This window comes from Pipistrellus kuhlii, unplaced genomic scaffold (genome assembly GCF_014108245.1).
Source record: "Pipistrellus kuhlii isolate mPipKuh1 unplaced genomic scaffold, mPipKuh1.p scaffold_m20_p_10, whole genome shotgun sequence".
NCBI classification, from domain to species: domain Eukaryota; kingdom Metazoa; phylum Chordata; class Mammalia; order Chiroptera; family Vespertilionidae; genus Pipistrellus; species Pipistrellus kuhlii.
Genome location: NW_023425405.1, coordinates 36,589,379 through 36,616,345, shown reverse-complemented (window position 1 = coordinate 36,616,345; position 26,967 = coordinate 36,589,379). Strand labels below are relative to the sequence as shown.

The 26,967-nt window shown below is 38.2% G+C and overlaps 1 protein-coding gene across 5 annotated transcripts in view; it reads left to right on the top strand.

The window, feature by feature from the left end:
- The window catches only part of DYNC1I1 (dynein cytoplasmic 1 intermediate chain 1), a 274,243-nt gene that overhangs the window by 37,322 nt on the left and 209,954 nt on the right, over positions 1-26,967 (top strand). For 2 of the 5 annotated variants that reach the window (XM_045578419.1, XM_036429360.2), the window contains exons 3-5: positions 4,566-4,680; positions 7,347-7,488; positions 23,611-23,670. In XM_045578419.1, coding sequence (XP_045434375.1) covers positions 4,566-4,680; positions 7,347-7,488; positions 23,611-23,670 — 317 coding nt within the window. The remainder of the gene's footprint in view (positions 1-4,565; positions 4,681-7,346; positions 7,489-23,610; positions 23,671-26,967) is intronic. The other 3 variants (XM_036429361.2, XM_036429363.2, XM_036429362.2) reach the window with 3 other exon arrangements.

The window sequence follows — 26,967 nt, the reverse complement described above, 5'->3', positions numbered from 1 at the left end:
CTTTTTCATCTTTATTGTTGAAAGTATTACATAGGTCCTACTTTTCTCCCATTAACTTCTTCCAGCCCACTCCAGTCCCTACCCCCAGGCCCTTACCAGCTTATTGTCTGTGTTCATGGCTTATGCATATTTGCATAGAAGTTCATTGGTTGATCTTCCCGCCCAAGAGGTTATTCTTGTATTATTATTTACTACTATATTATTGATTTGTATTACAGCTGTATGAGTGAATGAATGAATATATAAACTTGTTAGGGCAGACCTCATATGCTGGTCTGCATGCAGACCTCAGATGCAGACCTCAGATGTTAGGTTACTGACATCCTTCCCATGCATCTGGGATTATGTCCTACAGATTTACTTGGACACTTCTGATCCTGAGTCTATGGGATACTCTAGTCGATTGGCTACTTTCATTGACTCCTGGAGATTCTCTAGTTTGTATGCTGTTTATAACCAGTTAGAAATAGCCTTAAGCTTATAGGTTTGCCTTTTAACTTTCTTTGGGCTCATATTGTAAATAAAACAAATTTGAAATAAAAAGGGAACAAAGTGAACTTTGATGCCACTCTGCCTAACTGTTTTTGCCATGACTGAAACCTAGTGTGCGTTAGGACCACCCAGCTTGATTGTCGTCTCCACAGAATCCAGAAAACTGTGTACATGTATAAAATTACCACTCTCCGCTCCTTTGCATGTCAACTGCTTTCTTGGCTGTGGCATTATGGATGAAACCTGATTTTAAAATAAATATAGTGGCCACCATTCAAGACACAGACCCAATTTCATGAAAAATTGGCCTCAGTGCTATGAGGTGTGCTTAATGGGGCCACCCTGTCTGTCCTTGGCCTTCTGCCGAGTGACTGCAGGGTAGGATGGACAGGCGTTTCCTGGCCTGTCCTCGCTTGTTCCTCTGATACCCTCCAAGCTGTCTTTGGAGAAGTGACTGATAATTCTCAGCTGATCATTTTTCTTTGTATGATTATTCCCTCTGGATCTCAGCTGTAATAACCCTTCACAAGCAGAAATGTCATTCCCCGGGGAAGGCACCTCTAGCATAGTTTTAATTACCAGTACTGTGAAATCACTCTATATTAAGTCATTAAAACACATTAGGATTCTGTAGTATTTACAAGAAAGAAATAGAAAGTTTCATGATTAGGGTACGTGGTGTAACTATTTTAGATGAAGTAAAATTTTGTTTAGTTTAAGGTGCTAATTGATAGCATACAGAACCTGCCTTTATTTTCAACGAGAGACCCAATGCATGAAATTCATGCAAGGGGCTTGGTCCTCACAGCCCCAGCTTCGTCTGGAAGGTCGTTCTGCTGTCCGGTCTAATTAGCGTATTATGCTTTTATTATTATAGATAAGCCCCAGTAACCTAATTTTACATTTTTCATAATCAACTTTGAACATTGATACCTTTCCTGTTGAGCTTCTGTTACACCTAGATGGACATTTTTCCTTATTTATATACGTCCCTAGAGGCCCAATGGGGTCCCTCAGCCTGGCCTGCGGGGATCAGTGGACCTCTGCATCACCACAGCTTGGCCTTAATACCCACAAGCTCCTCAGGCTCCAGCCCGCTGTCCATGTAGATCCTGCACAGCACGAAGAAGTGCGGGAAGCAGCAGGCAGCCGGAGTGGAGCCCGAGCCTGGGCTGGGCGCAGTGCCACTCCCGCTCATCCTGGCCCCACTGTGCCTGCCGCTATCACTCAGGCTGGCAGGTGCAGTGCCCACGGGAGAGGCTTGCACTGCCACAGCTGGGCTCACCAGCCTTGAGCCTGGTGTCTGGCACCCATCTGTCAGCTGAGCGGCACTCCCGTCATGGGAGCGCAGTGACCATTAAGGGGCAGCTCCTGTATTGACCATCTGTCCCCTGGTAGTTAGTGCATGTCATAGCTACTGGCCAGTCAGTCATCCAATCATCTGGTCACTTAGGCTATAGGTATATATATAGGTATATGTGTATATGTATATGTATATGTATATGTATATGTATATGTATATTATATTCTCTGTTTCCTTAGGAATTAAGAAAGGTATGCTCTGGCTGTTATGGCTCAGGCACTTGAATGTCATCACATGCACCGAAAGGTTGCCAGTTCGATTCCTGGTCAGGATACATGCTCATGTTGTAAGCTTGATCTCTGGTAGGGAGCATGCAGCAGGCAGCTGATCCATGTTTTGCTCTCACATCGATGTATCTCTCTCTCTCTCTCCCTCTCTCTCTCTCTCTCTCTCTCTATCTCTCCCTCCCTCCCTCCCTCCCTCCCTCCCTCCCTCCCTTAACCTCTTTCTAAAAATCAATTCAAAAATCTTAAAAAAAAAAAAAAAGTGGAAGGCAAGGAATGAGTTTTAGAGACACCTTGTATTTGGCAGTGAAATTTTGGAGGTGGAATTCAGGTGTCCTTTTTTTGCACAATGCATGCATGTTGACATGTGATTTACCTGATAGTATGTTTCTTGAATGCTTAGTGATTAACATTAAATGAAAAAGAAACAGATCCTATGCCTTTCTGCCTAGGACATACATGACAGATAATTATAGATAATATGCCCTAAGTTTATCTGATCATGCTATATAAGCTGCATTAGAATTTCTGTGTTGTCCTTTAATAAGTTTTTGTTGAAAGAATGAAGGAAGGTTAATTTCTTGTTTTTGATCTTAGAATACAGAAATGGCTTTGTCATGAGCATGGGGTCACTGAAAGTTTAGGTGACTAAAATTTCAACAGTGGTGTTGTAAAGGGCTTTCTGAAGGGGGTACCATTGTAAAGCATTCTATAACTATAGAATAACATTTTCCAAGGTCAGATATTCATTCATTCATTCACCACACTTTTTATCAAGCATTTACTATGTGTCAGGCTCTGATCTAGATGTGAGGCTGTAGTGGTGAACAAAAGAAACACGTAATCTGCTCTTAATAAAGCTGATGGTTCAGCTGTGGCTTACCTCTTTACTTTAAAACCAATTTTACAATTCCATATTGGCTTCCTAAGATGAATTTTGCTTACCTTGGTTTTTTTCGTTTGCATTTCAGTAGCTGCTATGGTAATCCCCTTTTTTTTTATTACCTCCCTTTTCCTTCCGCCTTTCTTTTAACTTTGTGATATGCAAATGTTGGTACCCTCACTCTGCAAGGTCCTTTTTCTCATCTTAGTTCTCCCTTTGTTTCTGTTGTACGCATAAACTTTGGCACTTGCTTCAGTAGTTTAAATGTTACAATCAGAAAAGAACATGAACTGTGCTATCTTCACTAATAGATTAAACTGCCATTTTGGAATCTTGGGTCATGTGAGATTGCTGAAAATCCTCTTGCACTTCTCATTAGCCCTCATCCACCCCTATAATGGCTGTTTTTCCTCTAATGACAGGTAGATTTCAAAATTCAGAGTGTGCTTTAAGCCAGAGGCTAAGAATCACAAGTGTTGAGCTCAGCACTATGTGCAAAGATACATTTTGCTTATAATCCGGGTATAGGTTACCAACTGGGAGTAAGTCAGAAGTGCACGAACTCTCTGCTGTAGATGCCAGGATGTAAATTATGGTTCATTGCTTCAAAATGTCCTTTGCACTCCTGGAGGAGGTAATGTCCCTGTTAGGATGCCCAGCTTGCCCGTGGGGAGAAAGTGGGTCTGATAACTGCATCATTGGTTTTTTACAAACTTTAGGACACTCTCAACTCTCTAAACTCACAAAGTTTTGTCGGGACGTAACTGCACACCAAATAGGATGTTATCCAATTTCAGATGTGGGGGAAATGCTTTGTCTTAAGAAGTAACTGTGTTATGGAAAAAAAAAACAACAAAAAAAAAACCTCACAGAAAACAAACATAAAAACCCCTCAATGTTTAAATTCCCCCAGAACCCAATCACTGAACTTCTTTAACCTGTGTTTTGACTTGTCACTATCCTGTAAAATGCATACTGGGCATAGGGTTGACCATAAGAAGCTCATACAAGATATATTTTTAGACAGAATTTGGCAAAGAAAGTTCTCCTACATGATTTTTTGTATTATATTTTTCTATACTACAATATTCTCTCCTGAGTTAATATGTATAATGGAAGCCGATGCAAGTCAAAAGTAACAAGTAGTAAGACTTACATTAATATTATTTACATGCCTTGAAAACATTTTAGCCCGGTTTATTGTAAATCATGGTAAATGTAGATTGCTGGCACAAATAGCGTGTTTTACAGTGATTTATTTTCATAGCCAATTTTATTTTTTAACCAGATCCCAATAATTCCTTGTTTGCATAATCTCAAACATGGTGGGGGGTAGGGATATGGGGGTGAATATGAGGGGGGAAGGGTATGGGGGTGAGTATTACAAACACACAACCATCAAGAACTGATAGTATGTTTTCCCAGAAGGGACAGGGAGGTTAGCAGTTATGAAGTGGAACAGTCACAGTCTTCTCATCCTTGATACACATGAGTATGTCTATTTAGGGTGTTTGCCCAAGCATTTACCATTTCAGTTTCAGCCAGGAAAAGCACACAGGCAGTTTGGTTACTAACTTTTCTTGCTGGCATCTACTTTTTAAAGGCTGATATGCAGCAGAAGAAAGAACCTGTTCAGGATGACACAGACCTGGATCGCAAGCGCCGAGAGACCGAGGCTTTGCTGCAGAGCATCGGCATTTCCCCGGAGCCCCCTCTAGGTACTTGAAAGTGCTCTGTGTTCCTGTTTCCTCAAATTTGACTTGCATGGGATATACCATGTCCAGCGTTTACTATTCTTTTATGCCTTTTTTATTTTTTAAGAAATTCTGTGGCTCATTTATGCTTCAGGCGTATTTATTTTTGGAATTGAGGAGGCTGGAAGGCCATGAGAAGGACGGGTTGTAGAGTTGTTCACAATTTGCTGCTTCATGACCGATAATGTGGACAACTGTCTGCACAGTGTTAGATTATTTCATATTTGTTAAATGAATTGCCATGTGGTAAATACAAGAAATCTTGGAATTTTTGTCTTAAATTGCTCTTCATTTCCATTGCTGAATTCCAACCCCGCAACTATGGTAAATCTAGTTATGAATTTCATAACCACAGACCCAGTTATCCCCTGATGAAAATGGAATGCTCAGTGGGAAATTTGAAGGAAAACTTAAAATGGCAGGTGATCAGCTAACAAGTTTAAATGTATTTGATTCTATTGTATATCTTGGTTTTATTGCTAATTGGCATTTTTACTGTAATATCTCTCCTTCAGCTCATTCATTCCTAACTAATTGTCCATGATCTCATTTTATCACTCGGGGTTGGATATTGAACTCTTTGTTTTATTTGTGTTGAAGGTAACCTATACATAACATGTTTATTCTGTCACTTAACTATATATTTCTTATGGGATAAGTTATTTTGAATTTTTCTTTATCCATTTGCTTTCTTTACAGTTCAGAGTAATTTTAGGGTGTCTGTAAAACTATGTAATATCCAATATAGTTTTAAAAACTCTTAAAATAATACAGATAAATAAGTACAATATCAGGTCCCTTTTTAAAAATAGTCTGTTTTCCATGAATTTTATTATTGGCTTTTATTTTAAAATAAGTTTTTACTGATTTCCATAGTTACTTAAACTAAGAACAAAAATTATCCCATGTGCAATACAATAACAAGTATTTATATCAATGTAGATAAGAAAAAGAGCAGTATGCTATAAGCCTACAAATTATCAAGTGTTGCTGAGTATAATTTAATATATACACACAAAACTAAAACACCATGAGAAAGCATTCTATAGTCAACCTCAAGATGTAGTAGGTAAAGTCATATCTAATAATGATTATCATAAGCCCCAATAAGATGTTGATTATTTTGCGGAGCTTCTTATGGTGTGGAAGATATAACCTGTGGGATATATGACTAATGGACTTTGTTTGAGGAGGTTGACAAACTTATTTGTATTTAATTGACATGCAATAGAAATTAGATGCTTTATAATCAATTATATTTTCCCCTTAAAATAGCTTTGGAAAGTTTTCTGCAAAGTGAACGAACACTATATGTATTAAGCACAATAGTAATATGTTCTCTTCTTCTCTGCCCCACATAAAGCCAGTAAATAAACTTTAAGGATAAAACAGTTAAATATCCCTAAACTGTAGCTTAGGGAACTGTCCCTGCATCCCAACCAACAGGCCTTGGCAACCGTGGACCCCATTTTGAGTTTTCATCCATCTCCCTGACTTACCCTCTGACTTACTGTGAGGATAATCAGTGAATTAATTATGTGGGACCACATGAAAATTCCTAGTTTCTTGACAGATCTGCCATTGTGTTGTAGGATTTGGACAAAATAGTTAAACCCTTTCCCCTATTAAATAAATAAAAGGAAATTGCACATGATTGAAACCAAATGGGAATCTGCACTCAGGGACTGGCATGTCTTGCTGCCCACCTGGCATCTTTGGCACGTGTGAGATTGAGAACCCATTGAATTTGCCTGGCCTGGAGCCACCGTGCTTATTTGGTGCAGCTTCTGTCTTGATGGACATTTGGCTCCTACTGGAAAGCTAGAGGGGGAAAAAAAAATACATTTGCGTTTTCTTTAGCTTTCTGCTTGTGTTATCCTTGCTCTCAGCTTCTCAGCTCGCACTGACCTTGACCTTTGAACTTTTGTCTCCTGTCTTCAGAATGGCAGTTTGCTTGTGTGCTCATGGCAGTGCCATTGAGAGCTGCCAGAGGCGAGCAACACAAGTCCCAAACACAGTAAACAGTACAAGAGGATGAAACTATTAATTAAATGTAAAAATAAAGCATCCTGACATGGTTCTTTGTTTTGAAAGAGATTTTTAAATTACCAGGTTCAGCATTTACCCCTCCTTCCTCACTTTGCTTCTCTTAGCAAATGCTGTTTATAGTCCACGGATGATAGATTTCCCTCCAAGTGCAGACAGAATTTACCGAACCTTTTTGACCATTTAAATGATCCAGAATAACTTATTTCATCATCGTGTAAAGTTTTACAGACACTCCATTTTATTTTTTAATAGGTCACATCTATGCTAACAAAATCAAGTGGAGAATTGGAATTATCTGGATAGTTCATACTAGAGAGACTTTTGACTTGAATTATTTGGATAACTATTTTGATTCTCCATTTAATTTTGTTAAGGTGGACATGGCCTTAGAATCCCTACATTAATTCTGTCTAAATTCATTTCAGATTTTCATTTCCAAAATATATAAAATTCACTTGACTTTCTTCCTTTTCTTTCCTTTTTTGTTTGGTTTTCCATATCCCATCTCAACTTCTCCTGGCCATATGACCACATTAATTTGGGTCCATTTGTTTTGATTTGTCTGACACTGCTCTTCTCAGTGCAGTCGCTGCATTTTTTAACATGGGATACCTGTGATTTTCATTATTTAGTCCCAACCCCTATGTCTCCCTCCTCGAAATCAGTGAGCACTCCCAGTGAAGCTGGAAGCCAAGACTCAGGTGACCTGGGACCCATAACAAGGTAAGAATTGTCCCTTTACAAATGGGCATGTATGCATGCACCTGTATACTCAGTCATTTTATGTTTAACTTGATGACAGCTTGCTATTTTATTTGTATAGCAATGATTTTGAACAATAGGAATTATAAATATATATATAATCCTTCCTTGAGTGAGCTAATTAACATATTCATTAGCTTGGGTTTAAAAGGAAGCAGGGAAGGACCCAGGACAAAATGAATGTATACCTGTGTTCTCATTATCTTCCTTCGGTGCTGGCTTCCATGAGAATCTTTCTGAACCTGAGTTTCATTTTTCCAAGCATCTTTCCAGTTTCTTACTAGAGCTGACTAATTTGAGAACTCAGTCCCCAAAGTGTTTCTATTGTTATTACTCATTATGATGATCACCAGGGTTCACTGCTCTGTTTTGTTAGTCAATTTGCCAATTTTTTATTACCCCGTGGCTCCAGGAAGATTATATAACTTCTGAAAACAGATCTAGACATTCTTTAACTGATCCCCCTGAAAGGATATCCAAAAGGTAAAGATGTGAAGAGGGCAAGGAGAAGGCTCATTGATATATGTGGAGTCCTGGTAACTTTCTTAATGCAGTTGCCATCACCGGGATTCCCACAAGCAGGTGCACATATGCAGCTGATGTGAGTGGGCCTGGGGGACTTGTGGCAACTAGTTAGCAAATACCTTGTTTATAAAGGCCAGATGGTCTCCTCACAGCTCAGGCTGGTTGAGCTTATGTGGGAATATGGACCCAGTTTTTCACATCTTTCCATTTTCCACGAGAAGCTAAAAATTCAAGTATTTGTGCAATAACCTCCTAAAAGTTAAATGGCCATGACTTTGTTAGAAGTAGTTGTGGGCCAGAATTGGCCTGTGGGTTGGCAATTTGTGACCATTAACCCTGTATACCTGTATATAATTCTTGTTACTATTAATATATGTGTTACTGGGAGCAAGCTATAAAATTTTGCATTTTTTCTTTTTTCTCTGATACATTATCATAAGAATTATCTTCTGAAAGAGCACTGTCTCCATATAGTCGATGTGGGCAGAGAAAAATATGGAAAAGGTATAGTTTAATATTAGCCTGAAGTGTAGGATGTCTGTTGTTTTTATTCTTTATTTTTTTCTGAAACCAACATGTGAGATTGTAATTACTGAACCCCTATCAGCCTGTTGGTGTGTTTCAGACTTGAGTATGTATTTTGTTTTGATAGGGTCTTTTAAAACCAATGGCCACTGCTTTCAATTTGAGAAGAATGAAAGTAGAGGTTTTTGTGGTTTATTTTAGCAAATTGCCTTTGTGATTTGGGGCGGCACATGTCTTCTCTCATCTTCCTCTTCAAATGCTTCAAAAGGTCTTTGAGGGGAAAGAAAATATAATAATAACAACACAGTTATGTAAGATCTAATATTGTTGTAAGAGCTAGCTGGCATAATATAATCACATTCCTTAGTGGGTTCATGGGTCTATCATTAAGTTAATATATTTGCCTCTTTCTATGCAATGATGGTGTAGTGTCCATTAATGCTTAGCTTCAAGGGCTGCAGTTAGCAGTATTAAGCCCTGTTACAGAGTTCACAGTTGATGAACCCTTTTGAAAGCTTTTTAGAGAGAGCTGTTAGCATTCTGGGGACAGCAGCAATTTCTCCTTCTCAGAAACCATCGTTCTTCATATTTCCCCCTTCCTTAGATGACTTTTTTATTAACTCAAGAAATCACTTTGGAGGAAGTGCTATCCAGACCTATCCCACACAAACTCCAACTAGCTTCAGTTCTTTTTAGGATCGTCCTGGCATGAGTAGAGACAACTTGAAGTCGATGATTAAATTCCTTGCTAAGTGTAGGTTTCATAGGAAGGCAAGAAAATTGGCATTGAGGAAATGATGGTTTTTCAGAAAAACTAAGCACAAAATTTGCTTGAAGAGAAGGCATGAGGAAAGCTTAGTAAGTCTTGCCCTTGTTTTGAACTTAGGAAAATTCCACACAAATTTATGTTTTTGCTCCCATAAAATAGACATGAGAGTCAAATTTCAGGAGAATATTATATTTGTTGTTAAAATTCCACTTGGAATGTATTTTCCTTAGAAGAAACATCTCTGAAACAATTCTGATTAGCACTTCATAAAACATGAGACTGGGAAAAGAGCATGGTGATTCCTTAGCATATAACTCTGCAGTCATAAATTTGACTTTTTATGTGGAATTTGGACTCTAAAAAATGGAAAATCCTACAGAAGATAACTTATGCATCAAATTAACACATCTGGTCCTACAGGAGCACATAAATTCTGTCATTCATTTGCCAATATTTCAAACCAAAATTGACATTTTTTTTACAGAGTCAAATTGGTAAACATTTCTTATATAATCCCTATAAGTGGTTAATTTGAAAACTGGCATCTGGGCTATACATGTTATAAAAAAAAAGTTAGCTTTTAAAAAATCAAGTGTAACAAAATTTCTCTTATTAATTTATAAATAATTAAGCAGTTGACTTAATTTTTAAAAAGACTTAAAAGAGAATTGGAATGTATAATAAATTTTCAATTATATAGCATGATTTAATTATTGTAAATTTGAAGTATCACAATTTGTTTTTGCAATTTCTGCTTCTGCTGTTATGGCCTGCTTCTCACTTATAATTTACATTTGTAGTATTTTGCATTGTCTTAAACAACTTTGGCAGAACTAATTAATCATGTCTCAGTTAATTATACTGGGCAAATACAATGCTCAGTATTATTCATAAAATATGTGAAAGACTAGCTTTACTTATAAACATAGATATAAAAAAAACCCTACCTATACTGTATGGAACTGGAGTTCAGCACAATATTAGTGGGATATCATGCTATGAGTAATTTAGCATTGACTTAAATAGTCAAAAATATTTTAGTGTTGGAAAATGTATTTCCATAATTCAGCATATGGGAAGATCAAAGGGGAAAAATCATTGCAATATATACTAAAATGCCACTTGAGAAATTTAAACATCTATCCCCATGTTTTAAAACTTAGTAAAGTAGGAATAAAAATATTTTTTTCTCAATATAGTGAATAGTAGTTGCAAACTAATAGCTTACCTCTTTTATTCATAAGAGTAAAGCATTTAGTAATTTATGGCCATTAAATAAGAAAGACTTACATGTTTAGTAGAATACACATCTCTCTTAAGACATGACAAGTTCCTTGATGGCAGAGAGTAAGTGATATTTGAGTTGTATCCATATAGTAGGTATTTGATAAATATTTATTGAATGAATCAACTATTATACACACATATATATGCCACCATATATGTAATAAATTATATTAAACTATACAAACTGTTAAACATACTTTTCTAATCAAGTATCTATTTTTCCACTTTAGTGCATTTTCATCTTATCTAATATTTATATTACCTTTAATTTTTCCCAATTACAACATAATGCCATTTATATATAAAGAAGTTGATATCTGGCCTCCCAGCCATCAGCATCTGTTAACCAAAACTCTTACATCTATAGATTTCTCTAGGGAGGTGAGGTCTCTCCCAAGGGGCCTCAATGCAGCAGATGAAGATATGTTTTTTGAAGCCCTAAATAGGGGAACAAAGGTACAAAAAAATAGATTAGAGGCCGCTCAGGCTTTTAGTTTCATTTATTTTCCAGATTAGAGTCTGGGATGAAGGTACAGATGTCTGCAGATCTCTATTGTTCAGTGTATACATTTGGCCTCATTGCAGTAAATATCAAATTTCATGTTGACAGAATACTTTGGTAAAATTCAGGCTTTTGATAAACTCTGCCTTGCTCTGACCACCATCTAGTGAGCTCTCAAATAAGAAAATGAGATAAGTTGTTCATGGTCAATTTGTGTTGGTTACCCTTTCTTAAAAAAAAAAAAAAAATAAAATAAAAAAAATATATAAATCATATATATATATATATTTATTTTTTATTATATATATATATATATATATATATATATATATATATATATATGATTTCAGAGAGGAAGGGAGAAGGGAATAAGAGAGAGAAACATTAATGATGAGAAAAAATCATTGATGGGTTGCTTCCAGCACGCCCCACACTGGGGATTGAGCCTGCAATCTGGGCATGTACCCTGACTGGGAATCGAACTGTGACCTCCTGGTTCATAGGTCAATACTCTACCACTGAACCACACCATAGGGCTGGTTACCTTTTTTGTTTTTATTGTCTAAAGTTTTACATATATCTTTTTCCCAAATTGACCCCCCTAGCCATCCCCACCCCAGGCAAGCCCCCACCGCCACAGTGTCTGTGTCTATTGGTTATGCTAATATGTATGCATACAAATCCTTTGGTTGCTCTCTCACTCCCCCCCCCCATTTGTCTAGATCAGTCTATTCTTGTTCATCAAATTATGTTGATCATTATATTCCACATATGAATGAGATCATGTGATATTTATCTTTCTCCAACTGGCTATTTTTGCTTAGCATAATGCTCTCCAGTCCCATCCATGTTGTTGCAAATGGTAAAAGTTCCTTCTTTCTTATAGTGGCATAGTATTCCATTGTGTAGCTGTACCATAGTTTTTTAATTCACTCATCTGCTGATGGGCACGTAGGCTGTTTCCAAATCTTAGCTATGGTAAATTGTGCGGCTATGAACATAGGGGTGCATATATCCTTTCTGATTGGTGTTTCTAGTTTCTTGGGATATAGTCCTAGAAGTGGGATTATTGGGTCAAATGGCAGTTCCATTTTTAACTTTTTGAGGAAACTCTATACTAGGGGTGTCGAACTCAATCAGAGAAGGGGCCAAAATCTAAAATCCAGCCTAAATCGCGGGCAGAATGGTTTACTGAACAATCATAAACTGTCATTGTGATGGAAACGCAGCGGAGTGCAGTGATGACAGCACGGTGCAGGCCACATTGCAAGGCCTGGCGGGACGGATTTGGCCCGCGGGCCTTGTGTTTGACACATGTGCTCTATACTGTCTTCCACAATGGCTGCACCAGTCTGCATTCCCACCAGCAGTGCAGGAGGGTTCCTTTTTCTCTACATCCTTGCCAACACTTGTCGTTTGTTGATTTGTCAATATTAGCCATTCTGACAGGTATGAGATGGTTTCTCGTTGTTTTGATTTGCATCTCTTTGATGATTAGTGTCTTTGAGAATGTTTTCATATGTCTCTGGGCCTTCTCTATGTCCTCTTTCGAAAGTGTCTATTTAGGTCCTTTGACCATTTTTTGATTGGATCGTTTATCTTCCTTTTGTTAAGTTGTATGAGTTCTCTGTAAATTTTGGAGATTAAACCCTTATCTGAAATATTATTGGCAAATATGTTCCCCTATGCTGTGGGCTTTCTTGTTGTTTTGCTGTGCAGAAGCTTTTTATTTTGATGTAGTTCCGTTTGTTTATTTTCTCCTTAGTCTTCATTGCTCTAGGAGCTGTGTCTGTAAATATATTGCTGTGATATATGTCTGCTATTTTGCTGCCTATGGAGTCTTGTAGGATTTTTATTGTTTCCTGTCTTATATTCAAGTCCTTAAGTCGTTTTGAATTTGTTTTTGTGTATGGTGTAACTTGGTGATCTAGTTTCAATTTTTTTTTTTTTTGCATGTATCTGTCCAAATTTCCCAGCACCATTTATTAAAGGGACTGTTTTGACTCCATTGTGTGTTCTTGCTTCCTTTGTCAAATATTAATTGCTCATAATAGCTTGCATCAATTTCTGGGTTCTCAGTTCTGTTCCACTGGTGTATATGTGTGTTCTTGTGCCAGTACCAGGCAGTTTTGAGAACCATGGCTTGGTAATATAACTTGATATCTGGTAATATGATCCCTCCAACTTTGTTCTTTCTCAGGATTGCTGTGGCTATTTGGAGTCTTTTTTTATTTCAGATGAATTTTTGGAGAGTTTGTTCTATATCTTTGTAATATGCTGTTGGTATTTTAATGGGGAGTGCTTTGAAGCTGTAGCTTTGCTTTGGATAGTATGGACATTTGAATGATGTTGATTCTACCAATCCATGAACATGGTATGTTTTTCCATTTGTTTATATCTTTCTATATATCTTTTTTCAATGTCCTGAAGTTTTCCAAATACAGGTCTTTTACGTCCTTAGTTAAGTTTATTCCCAGGTATCTTAATCCTGGTTTCCCTTTATTTACTTGGTGATTCCAGTGGAGTAAAACATGCTAAGAGGCCACATGGGCTTAATGCCAAAGAGAAAATCTTTGGGGCTTCCACCTTTGTCCATAAGATTCTCTGTCACTATAAATATATACCTGCATAGAACTTCTGACCCTTTTTTTGGTGGAAACATCATTGTCTTCTAAGGTACTCTGATGAAACAAAGGCTAAAGGGAGGACAATAAAGTTTTAGTAAAAGTGAAATACAATACAATAATGCAAAACCTTAGAGGAAATTTAAGAAGACTATAACAATTTTCTATATATGAAATTCTTTAAATTATCATCATGTAAAGAGAAGTCAACAGGATGCCACCAGCTAATTGGACTCCAGGGAGACCAATATCACTGATCCAAGGCTAGTAAAAAAAATCAGTATCTTTGGAAATTAGTATAAAATATACTCTGTAGGGTTTTCTCTTCATGGTTTATGATACTATTGCTTAAGAAATATACAAATATTTGTCAAAAACATTTAACTAACCAGCACATTGCCTGATTAGTTAAATGTTTTTGATGTCACTCTGTCTTCCAGAGAGTGTACTGTGTACACACATGTGGTCATAGCAACACATGAAGCATCTCTTTTAGCAAAGGGATTGCTGAACTTTCTTCCCGAGAAAAGGCTTGCTTGACAGCAGCTCTCTGAGGGGAAGTCTTACATTTCCTTCTGAATTCTACTCCGATGGACTTCCTGTATGGCTCAGTGTGGCCCATACCATGTCAGGGCTTTAATGCAAGGTCACAGGTGAAATTCTCATGCAGTAAATTAATAAAAAGTCTTTTGTAAAAAAGAGTATTTATTGGTATCAATATTTGTCGCACTGTCGCAGTTTTTATTCCTGACATCGAAAAATCTTTATCAATATAATTGCCAGTCCTAAGTAAGGAAATAATTAAGGTTGGGATGTAAAATATTAACTCATTAATTAAATGCCATCCTTAATTAATGACGGCGACAGATTGAGTTTTATGATGGATTTTAAAATGTCCATATTATACTTTTGGAAATGGCATTTAGGAAATAGATTTGATGGTGACATTGACTGGAGGTTTTCTTTTGGGCACTGTGCTCACATTGGCCCACACCGTTTTCTTCATCTGATTAGGGACTAGTGATTTGTTTGACAGAGAAACTGTGGGACTCAAGGGAACTCACTATTCTGCCTTTAAGCTATCTCTCCACCTTAAAGAGGAGAGGCATAATGGGAAAAGTCAGATTCCAAGCATTGCACTTGCTTCAGGGACTACCTAATGTACCTAACTGCTAAGTTCATTTGATGGAAAAGAGAGCCGGACTTCGTCTATTTTTTTTTCTCTCTCAGCACAAACCAGCATTTTAGAGACAGGCTTTCCTTCTTCAATATGGAAACAAGTCTGAAAATTCTACTGGGACTGTGTGGTGACATCATGCAGTACAACACTGAGTTCCTTTTAAGTGGCGTGGTAGAACTTAAGGGGGCAGGGAGTGTTAGACAAACATGTCCTGCTTTATTCTTTCATTTTTAAGTAGTTAAAGTAAAAATTATTTTGGGGGAATCAACCTTCCTTCACACTTCAGACCCATTTACAAAAGAGCAAGTCTAGATCATTCATTTATTCATTCATGTGTTAATTTAATAAATAATTGAGAATTTACTGTGTGCAGCACACACAACAAATGTTAAATGTTAAACCTGACAGGAATATAAAGATAACAATTCTTCTAAAGAGCCTGATTCCAGTAAGTTGACAGATTTAATTTGAAGCCATCTAAGGAAATTACAGCTCTCAAATATTTGTATATTTTATAAGCAATAGTATCATAAACCATTATTTCCAAATTATCTATAATTAATTTGTATTCATGTGGGACAAGTGATTTTGATTCATTAGTACCCTACATAGAGTCTTAATACATATTAGGTTCTTGGTAAATAAATGTCTATTGATGTGTGTGTGTGTGTGTGTACATTCATGTGTGCTTGCATACATAATTATGCATATGCACAGATTGCAGAAAACTAGGTGGGATGGGTGTAAGATGAGTGGAGGGATAAGGACAAAGATAAAAACAAGGAAGTTCAAAGTTGCTAGGCAAGTTGCCTGAAGGTGGACTTGACTCAAGGAGAACCATGGACAGTAGTTATAAGATTGAGGAACAAGGCAAGGATTTCCTCACAGAAACAAGTCAGAACTCCAGTTCCCGGGCTCAAAGCGGAACGTCAGAATGGGACTAGCAGTGTGTTTGGCTCGATGCTGAGGCTCTGGGCTTTGCAACAGTGATCATTACCTCCTGAAGACCTTCTCAGGCTTGGTCTTAAAACTTGATAGAGGGCTACTATTGAGGTCAAGTGGATTCTAGATTGGCAAAGAGCTGTGGAGACTGGTCGGCTCAGTGGTTGAGCATCCACCTATGAACCAGGAGGTGATGGTTTGATTCCCAGTCAGGGCACATGCCCGGGTTGTGGGCTCAGTCCCCAGTGTGGGGCATGCAAGAGACAGCCAATCAATGATTTTCTTTATTATTGATGTTTCTATCTCTCTCTCTTCCTCTCCCTTCCTCTCTGAAATCAATAAACATTAAAAACAAACAAACAAACAAAACAAACAAACTGTGGAATAAGAACTGTGGAAAGGTATTTTTTTTATTATTTTATAGAAATCAAGTTATTTTTGAATGAGGCTATCTAGGAAATATATATTTATAGAGTAAGCCATTTGAGATGGGCCTTAAAGAATGTATATGCTTTGGTCAGGTGGGAGAAAAGGCATTCCAGATGATGGGAAAGGCATAAACAAAGGAAAAGGGTGGAGAAATATGGGTTTTAAAATGCATGTTAAGGGGGAAGTGTCAAAAGAGATCAGAATCTGGGAGACAGGTATGACTTTTGAGATAGTTGAGATCCCTGGCTGCTTTACCTGGTGCTAATTTGAAGAATTTTTACTTAATAGCTTGTTAAAAATACAGGCACCTACGTCACTGGTCTGAGGTGAGGTCTGGAACACTGCAATTTTTTAATGTTTTCAAGATCTGAGGCCTACTTAGGGAAAACCATTAGTCTAATAAAAAAGACTGAAACTAGAGTTGTGGGAGTAGAAAAGGAAATATCGATAAAAGGCAGATGAGAGAAGGAAAGGTAAAATGACTCTGCTATACAAATGGACATGTAGTAAAGTGGTGAGGACTTTGGGATTATTTGTGCAGAAGATGGAAGTAAAGAAGAAGCCACCATGGAAAGAATAAAGACCCTGCCAAAATTGGTCGTGGGATTTGATGGTTTGGCATTGTTCTAGTCATGATCATGATCATCATCATCATCATCACCCATCATTTTTGTAACTACTATTATTACTTGTGTTGTTTTATTTCTGTAAGTTGAGTTTCTGGAAGTAAAACCAGTCCAGGAGTTTATTGTGCTTATGATTCTTGCTACATTTTGATATATTGGTTTCCAGAAGAACTGTACTGACTTTAAATGCCACCAGCAGTGTATAACAGTGCCTTAGTCATGCTGAGTGTTAGCATTAGCAAATACTGCCTTCCAAGTACAATATATCTCTTTCTTATAACCAAAAGCCACAAAAGGTAAGAGGAAAGATACTCTTTAGGGAAGAATTTGAAGGCTTTCTACTCTGAGGTCTAATAATTATGGGAAAATAATGGAAACTGCCAACTTGGCATTGGTAAGAGCTAACAGGAAGAAGTTACCTCATCAAAGCAAGGTACATGCAATACAGATATCATGTGTTTTACTCCTGTTATAATTTCAACAGTTGGCTCGGCAATGTTTTTGTTTTTTGAAATTTTACCTCATCTAAAACTGAAACTGAGCAGATAAAATTAGACCAATGAAGGGAGAATTTTCTAAGAATTTGGACAGTGATGAATTGGTAGAAGATTTAAAATATAACGTTTTGTTAGTGTCTCAGTACATTACTGCTAATTTGAAAACTTTTGATGTTTTGTCTATTCTTTTTTTCTGAAATAGTTTCACATGTTTTTTAAATTTTATTTTAGTTTTCAACTACAGTTTACATTTAACACTATTTCATATCAGTTTCAGGTGCACAACAAAGTGGCCAGAATGGCTTTGCTGTTCTTAAAAGAAGTATGGACAATCAAATTGTCCTCCCAAATTATAAACTAACTGTTACATGGTGGGCCTTTTTTAGATGAGCTAATAGAAGCCACAATGTGTAGCATGAATAGAGCTACTAGGAAATAAGTGAATGATTATTTTCCATGGTGTGGAAAACTTTTGTTCCTAGTATTTTGAAGCAGACTTGGGAAATGTGACCTTCATTGGCAGGTGCAATCCATTTGTGGGACCACAGAACCATAACAGTGCCCCTTAGTCCAGAGTAAGGAATTACTGGGTTACTCAAGATCTGTGCTAACAGCAGGGTCCCTATAAAAGAGATCAGATATCCTCCCTTAGGCCCTCAGAGAGTTAACCTATGAAGTAACTAAGACTGACCAGTGCGGACAAATGCAACTCTTCATAATAAGCAAATAAAGCCAGGTGGTTCCTATACAGGAGCACTAGACAAAATCTAATTGCATAGTTAAAGAACTATTACATCAACCAGGAAGGGTTGGCTTGGTCATCCCAGGAATCAGGGAAATTGGAGACTGGCAGCAGTGAGGGGGTGTGTCTGGCCTTGCTGAAAGATGTAACTGTGGGCAGGGGGAGGGGAGGAGAGATAAAGCAGGGAGAAGCTGTAGTAGTTAAACATTCAGCTTTATTTGCTCTGATTCAAAGACACTGCGGCCATCCAGCTTCCCGGGAAGCTGGCCTTCAAGGAGAGAAGCTGTCAGGATTGTATAATTTCTCTGAAGGCTGTTGTTGTTCTCATGATAAATTGGTAAATTGGCATCATTAATAGAGTCTTATTAGACCAGCCACCTAAATCCAATACACTGGGCACAAATTCCATCCTTTCCTTTAAAACTAAGTTGAGTGGAATCTCTGATCTTTTTTGGAAAGTGTATCTCCTTGCTCTGTCTTCCAAAGAATGATGAAAGTACAGTCTAACATCTACCTGACTGGCACAGAGACAATAACCATTGAAAAGAAATTATGACTATTATTGTTAATTTTTCTTATGGCATTTAGTTTCTTTCTCCAGCTAATATTAATGGAAGCTTTAAATTGTGCCGGGCGCTATGCAAGTGATGAAATGACTTTCTTCCTTGCACATGTTATCAGTATATCACTAGTTATAAATATTCATGTCTCACTCTTCTACTAAAATGTAAGATTCTTAGGCCGAAACCGGTTTGGCTCAATGGATAGAGCATCGGCTTGGGGACTGAAGGGACCCGGGTTCGATTCCGGTCAAGGGCATGTGCCTTGGTTGCGGGCATATCCCCAGTAGGGGGTGTGCAAAAGGCAGCTGATTGATGACTCTCTCTCATCGATGTTTCTAACTCTCTATCTCTCTCCCTTCCTCTCTGTACAAAATAAATAAAATATATTTTTAAAAAAAAGTAAGATTCTTAGGTTCAAGTTCTGTGTCCCATAGCACTCCTGTGGGGCCACTTACATGGCATATTTTACTCTCTGCCTTATTTTACTAAACTATTTATGTATGATTTATCTCTCCATAAGACTGGCAGATGCCTTAAGAACTCTTTTAATACCAAATAATAATATTTTACATATTAGCCCTTTAAAAAATATTTTTTTGAGTAAGTAAATGAGTGTTTTCATTAAAAAAAAATCCTCTCTCTGCATACATTAACTGGTCCATTCTAGAAATGGTTGAAAACTACAACTGAGTACTATATGACAATACTATGGTGATGTCTATGTGGCAATATTAGTATGTTGTGCTAGTATGTTATGTTCACATATCTTTACTTACAATTTCACTACTTTCATTTTATTTTATTTTATTTTTTATTTATTTTTAAATTTATTTTATTGATTTTGTACAGAGAGGAAGGGAGAGAGATATAGTTAGAAACATTGATGAGAGAGAGTCATCAATCAGCTGCCTCTTGCACCCCCCACACTGGGGATGTGCCCGCAACCAAGGCACATGCCCCTGACCGGAATCGAACCCGGGACCTTTCAGTCCCCAAGCCGACGCTCTATCCATTGAGCCAAACCGGTCCCGGCTACTTCTTTCATTTTAAACATACACTACCTGGTAAGATTTTAAACTGCTCAAGAAGCTGTGGGGAAACCATCATTTTATTTTCAATCACACCATAACTTGTTTGGAAAGCAAGACTGATGTCAATTGGTTAAATAAAATATAGCAACTTGGAGGAAGAAAGCTGAAAAGCAGTTTAATAATCATCTGATGCTTTAAAAAAAAAATCGGGCAGAAAGGCCCCCTAAGGATCCCAGACCTGCCTGCATCCTCATTGGCTGAGGACCAAAGATTTTCCTACCTGCAAAGTCCAGCAGTGTCCAGCGCACAAACCTGGCCCAGGCGTGGCCCTCTCCAAGGTGCTGCCATTACAGGGAAGGTTTTCTACAAGCTTACAGAGAAGGAATTCAGCAAACATTTAATCCAACTTCCTAGGCTACCCTTGGAAACACAAACAACTTTGTCCATTTAATATATTGGCTTTAAGTTCATTTTCAAAGAAAAAGTGCAAGTCTGAACACCCCACAGGTAACACCGGGAACAATGAAAATAAAACCAGGACACTTGATAGCATCCTTGGCTGACTACTTACCTACTGCTCGTTACTGACGGTAGCTAGGATTTCTTTTACTGAATAATATGTGTGTGATTGTGGGGTCAGGAGCGTGGTGGGTGAGTTACATGGACCCCTTTATCATTCTGGCTGAGTAAATGCAAATTCCAGCTGCTAATCTGTGGACTTAAGGGGATGATTCTGATGGAATCATCATTTGCACTGCTGACAGGTACAATGCGTTCAGTGAGCTGTCAGATAAGCAACAGAGCAGCCCAACCACCTGGGGTCTGCTGCATTCTTCACCTGCCTGGCAGAAGTGGAAAAGGTCAATAAAGGTCATTCCATCAGAAATCTCCGGTCAAATTGAGGGCAAAGCAGCTGATCCCAACCCTTAGGAGGGAATGCTTCTCACAGTCAGCCAGAGCCAGAGGCAGCTGTTCTGTCTAGAGCCAAAGAAATGCCCTTACAGATAAAAGGTTTGATCCCCAGAGATTGTGAACGGCAAACATGAATCACTCTAATGGATCCCATTACTTCTTCTGTTTGAAACAAGTGGAAGGAATCAGTGCCCAGAACCAGGAAGGGCTGCTTTCCTTGAGCAGAGAATGAGTCCAGAGCATTGCTGCTCACCCCAGCATGCATGTTAGAGTCACGTAGGGAGTTTTAAAAACACGGATGTTTGGGTCCTGCCCCACACTTTATGATTTAATTGGTCTGAAAGCAGGCTTCTGTTAATCACAGGTTTAGATGCTGACATATTTGAGCATCAGTGATGCTTCCTTTCTGCTGACTAATGAAAGCAATAGTCCAGCCCACTTGTTTTCCAAAGGTGGTTTCCTGGGAACCATAAGCATTTCCTGGGGACTTGTTAAAATATAAATTCTCAAGACCCCACACCAAATCTATGGAATCAGAATTTTGGAGATGGTGATCAGCATTCTGTATTTTTAGGAAGCCCTCCAGGTCATTCCAATTCACGTCAATGTTTGCCAGCCACTTTTTAAGTCCAGACCTTGCTGCTCAGATGAGGTCTACAGACTGGCAGCATCTGTGTCCCCTAGATCTGTCCCATAGGTAGGTAGGTCACTGGCTCAAAGAAATATTTGGTAGTAGATATGTGGTAGTAGTAAGAGCAGCTATTGTTTATCATATGCTTTGTGCTTTGTAGTTATAATTTTATGTAATCTCTGTAGAAGACCATAGAAAGACCATCCACCATCCATCCATTAATCCATCCATCCATCCATCCATCCATCAATTCATTCATGCATCTATCCATATATTCAACTAATGATCTCTATAATAATAAAAGCATAATATGCTAATTAGACTTGACAGTAGAAAGACCTTCCAGACATCCTTCCAGACGAAGCTGTAATGGTGGGGCCAAGGTAGCGGTGGTTAGGGGTGATTAGGCAGCAGATGAGTTGTTAGGGGCAATCAGGCAGGCAGGCAGAGGCAGTTAGGGGTGACCAGGCAGATAGGCAAGTGGTTAGGGGCAATCAGGCAGGCAGGCAAAGGTGGTTAGGGGCAATCAGGCAGGCAAGTGAGCAGTTAGGAGCCAGTGGACCTGGATTGTGAGAAGGATGTCTCACTGCAGGGATCCCTATGGGCTTGAGCCTAAACCAACAGTCAGACATCCCCTAAGGGGTCCCAGATTGCCAGAGGGTGCAGTCCGGGTTGAGGGACCACTTCCCACCCATGCATGAATTTTATGTACCAGGCCTCTAGTATTCTATAAGCATACATACCAGGCACAGTTCTAGGCATAGCCCTGTAATCTAAGGATATAGCTACCTTGCCATTATAAGCTAAAACAGATCAAAGTAAACAATAAACTGGTTTATTATCAATTCATGGGTAAATATAAGTGCTATGAAGAGAGTAAAGCAGGAAAAGGTAAGAGGTAGTATGACAAGGAAGTGCTACTGGAGAAAGGGTGGTGGAAGAAGAAAACCTGAGTGGGTAACATTTGAGCCAAGACATGGACGAAGCAAAGGCACCAGCTGCTCAGCTCTTTGAGGGAAAAATATCAGGAAGGACACAGGACTCAAGGGGACATCATGAGAGAGGAGCACAGTGGGTAGAAATGAGTTTTGAAGATAGCTGCAGGCCTGGTCATAAACTGTCCTGGAAGCCATGGTAAATCATAAGAGACAAACTGAGCAGGACTCCTCAAACTTTAAGGTGCCCAGGAATCGCCTGGAACCTTAAACTGTAGTGAGGAGTCAGTGAGTCCAGGGTGAGAGCGGAGTCTGTATTTCCAACAAGTGACCAAGAGATGCTCATGCTTCTGGTGTGTGGGCCACACTTAGAGGAAACAAAAGGGGTGTGAGGTTCAGGACACAAACAACATGTCCAATGTCACTCAGCTGGTAAGTTGCAGAGCCAGGAAACACAGGCGCCTGACTCCTAAGTCCCTGCTGTGCATCAGTTACTAGTCTCCTAACCTCCCTCCAGATTTACCTGCAACTGCTTCAGTGCAGGAAATGGAAAGGACCTGTCTGAGAGAGGTCCCTGTGTGCACTCTACAGAAGAGCTCTTTATCCTTTATTTCGAAGGAGAAGTGAATGCCTGGGTAACTGTGGATCAATTTGTGCTGTTGCTTGTGGAGCATTTAAAAGAGTAAGATATCCCTGACAGAGACAAATGATATGGTTGGTGACCATCTTGGTGTGATATAAAAGTTAAAAGACAAAACAAAACAGCAAAATACCCACAGGCCTTGAAATCCAGTGCATCATATTCGCAGTCACTGACCCGAGGAAGCCAGTTAGTCAGCAGGCCCTGGAGCTATGCTCCATCTGGCCTGACCTCCCCAGATGCTCCTGCTCTGGCCCATTTGTACGTTTGCATTTGGTTCTTTTCTCTGCATGGGAGATGCCTGATGCTCCCAGCTGTGGATGGGCTCTGGGGTATCAGAGGTACTTGAAGTTGGCTGCATTCTCGAATCAATCAGGCTTCAGTAAGGAATAGCAAAACAAAACAAAACAAAATAAAAAGATGGGCTGTGTGGAATTTGAATATTTAGCTCTGAGCTTTCTTCCTTGAAAACAAACCTAACTTCCGGTATCAGACAGATGTTCCAAGGAAAGGCTGGCTTCTTGCTTTCTCTTGTCACTTGATATGTCTTCCTTGCACTGAGGGTTGGGGGGGTGGTGGGTAGAAGGGGAGGGATGAAGTGGGAGATGTTCTGTGTATGCATCATATATGCCATTGCCTCCATGAATGACATGGTTTCGTTCGGTTTGTTCCCCTCCCCTTCTGTTAATTCTGTGTTCTTTTTCCTTTGTGCTGCACGATTAGGACCCTGCAGTGGGACACAGACCCCTCAGTGCTCCAGCTGCAGTCAGACTCAGAACTTGGGTATATGTCTGCTCTTTTGTTACTCCTTTAATTATTTCTTTGCTACAGTCCTGTTGAAATGCTGGAGCTCTTGCTGCTCTTGTTTTTCCCCCTTTTGTTGAACTTCCGGTTTGATAAGTTTATTTCCTTCTGTTAGTTTGCCTTCTAAACTTAAGCTTTGGAGAAAGTCCTTCTTTGTGGAAAATACCACAAAAAGGTGGCTTTTGATCTCCACTCCTTAATTCCTATTATTTGCAAAACAACCCTTCCCGCTCTAAAAAAATATAGACACGTACCCACACCTCTCTTTTTAGGTGGAGAACACAAGTTCTGCAATGGGAAATACGTTTGCATTTATCCTAATCGTCCTTCCAACTTTACTAACAAGTGGCCTTAAGTTAATTTTTGTTAAATCATTATTAAAATGTTGTGTCTCTTTGGTTCCTTTTCCTTTTCACTTTTCTGGACATTTACAATAAGCATTTAATTTGAATTGAGTATGAACATAAAAAGAGTCCTATTAAAGAAAATGCATTTGTCCATTTCCTCAATATTAAAAAATCACAAATATTTGATGATGGCTAATGTCTTATACATCCTAAAGATCATATTTTTTTTTCAGATGGAAATGTATTGCCGCAGGTTAAAAGATAACTTCAGAATGAAAATATGGTATATATGCATGATAGAATATTACTAAGCCATAAAAAGGAAATCTTGCCATTTGGAACAACATGGAAGGACCTTGAGGACATTATGCTTAGTGAAATAAGTCAGACAGAAAAAGATAAATGCAATATGATCTCCTATGTGTAATCTGAAATAAAAAATGAGCTCATAGATAAAAAAAAAAAAAAAAAAAAAAAAAAGATTGGTAGTTGACCAAGACAAAAGGTTGGCAATTGCCCAAATGGGTCAAGGGGATCAAAAGGTGTAAACTTCCATTTATAAAATGAGTAAGTCATGGGAATGTAATGTGCAGCATGACTGTAGTTAATAATACTGTGTTGCATTTTTAGAAGTAACTGGGAGAGTGGATCATGAAAGTTTTCATCACAAGAAAAAATTGTAACTATATGTAGTGATGGATGTAAACTGGACTTATTGTGGTGCTCATTTTGTAGTATATACAAATATGGAATCATTACATTGCACACCTGATATTAATAGCATGCTATGTCCATTAGTGCTCAATAAAAAAAAATAAAACACACATGTATATCCCAGAAAGTTGATTAACTTCTTTTATAGGATTGAAGTTAGCGATGGTCACACATGACATATTTCCAGTGTGGTGCTTGTACCAGCTCCTGCTCAAGCTCAGACTTGTGCTTCCCTTCCTCACTTTGCATTCTGTGAAATTAGCTTGAAATCTGTCACGGGGGGAGTATTTACACCACAAAAATTGGCAAATACTACAAAGCATGCTTGCTCCCTTTTCTCCAAGCCAGTTATTAAGCATTTATCAACACGGCACTCGGTTGCCTTAATATGTCAATAGCATATCTTATTTCAATATTTTATGAAACTACTGATTTTTTTTCCCTAAATGTAACTCAATGAATTCCAAAGTGACTATTTATTTACTTATTTATTTTGGATTGCTGAAATTTGGGGCCACATGTCTATTGGCTTCTGTCAATGTCAGTGCTTACTGTTAGGTATATGAGGAGCTTGGAGGGATATTTGCATGTTAGGTTCAAAGTCTCAGCCCATGGCCCTTTGTATCTGCAAAAGTTCTTGGCTGACTCACAACACTGCTAGAACAGGGAAACATTTTAACACTTTAGGTAACTGATATATTACTTTTGAAAAATATTATAACTTTTTGGCAATTTAATTAATATAGTTCATTGTATTATACCGGTATTTAAATTCATATTATTTAAATAGCCAAGAAATATAGCTTAAATGGAGCAGAGAAACAATGGATATATGGTATGTTATGGTTCAGGGGAACTTCAGAGTGCAGTTTTTCAATATATCATTATGCTTGAGAAAACGAGGATGGCACTGGCAGAGACTCTACCTTATGCCCTTACATTAACAGATTTTTCAGACAGATTGTGGCATTGTTACATTACACTTGCTGATGTGGAACAGTTAGGAATTTCCCATTTTTACCTGTTTTCCAAGCAAAAACTCAATTGACTATGCACATGAAAACTGTGACTCTTTCTGTGGAGACGGCATTGGTGGCTCCCACCTTGTCTGCCACATTTTACTCCCAAGTGGACCAGTGAGTCAGAGAGAGACAGAGATGAGACTTTCTGTTTACTGGGTAGCTTATCTTAGACAGTTTGGAAGGCACATTCAGAATATTCGAGAGAGGAGATTATTTAGCCATGTTACAATTTCAAATAGTGATTTAAGGAAAAATTTCCATTTTTGGTAGTATTTATGTACAGAAAAATTTTGATCTCATACATACTTTTATGAAATATACTTCAGGCTAAACAATTTTTATTTCCTCTTCTTGATCCTGGCCATGGAATTGGATATAACTTGCTCTGTCACTTGACTTTTTTTTTTTTTAAAGATCGCTTTTCTGAGTATAGTTGACATAAGAAATCATACACATTAAAATATTTAAATTGGTAAGTTTTAATGTAAACACAGCCATGAAACCATCACCACTATCAAGATAATGAACGTATTCATCATCCCCAAACATTGCCCATGCCCCTTTGTAATCCTCACTCCAACTTTTCCCCATTCCCTCAAACAATTGACCTGTTTTCTGTAGTCAGTATATGTTAGTTTACATATCTAGAATGTCATAGGAATGAAATCATGCAATAGGTATTCTTTTGACTTCTTTCATTTGGAACAATTATTTCAAGATTCCCTGTGTATCAGTAGGTCCTTCCTTTTTATTACTGAGGGGTATTTCCTTGTATGGATATACCACTGTTGGTTTATCCAGTCACCCTTTGATGTGCATTTCAAGTTGTTTCCAGTTTTTTCTATTAAAAATAAAACTTCAATTTTTTTTATGGATATATGCTTTTATATATATATATTTTTTTTGGGGGGGAGACGTAAGTAACATCAAGTAGAATGGCTGAATTATCTATCTATCTATCTATCTATCTATCTATCTATCTATCATCTAGTGGGTGTACATTTAACTTAAGATCTCTCCAACTCTTTTCACCATTACACATTCTCACCAGCAGGGTATGAGAGCCTCAGTTCCTCCCCATTCTTGACAATACTTATTTTGGACTTCAAACACTTTTAAACCACAAGTAAAAGAGTGTAATGGTATCTCATTGTAGTTTTGATTTGCACTTACCTAGTGATTACTGTTGAATA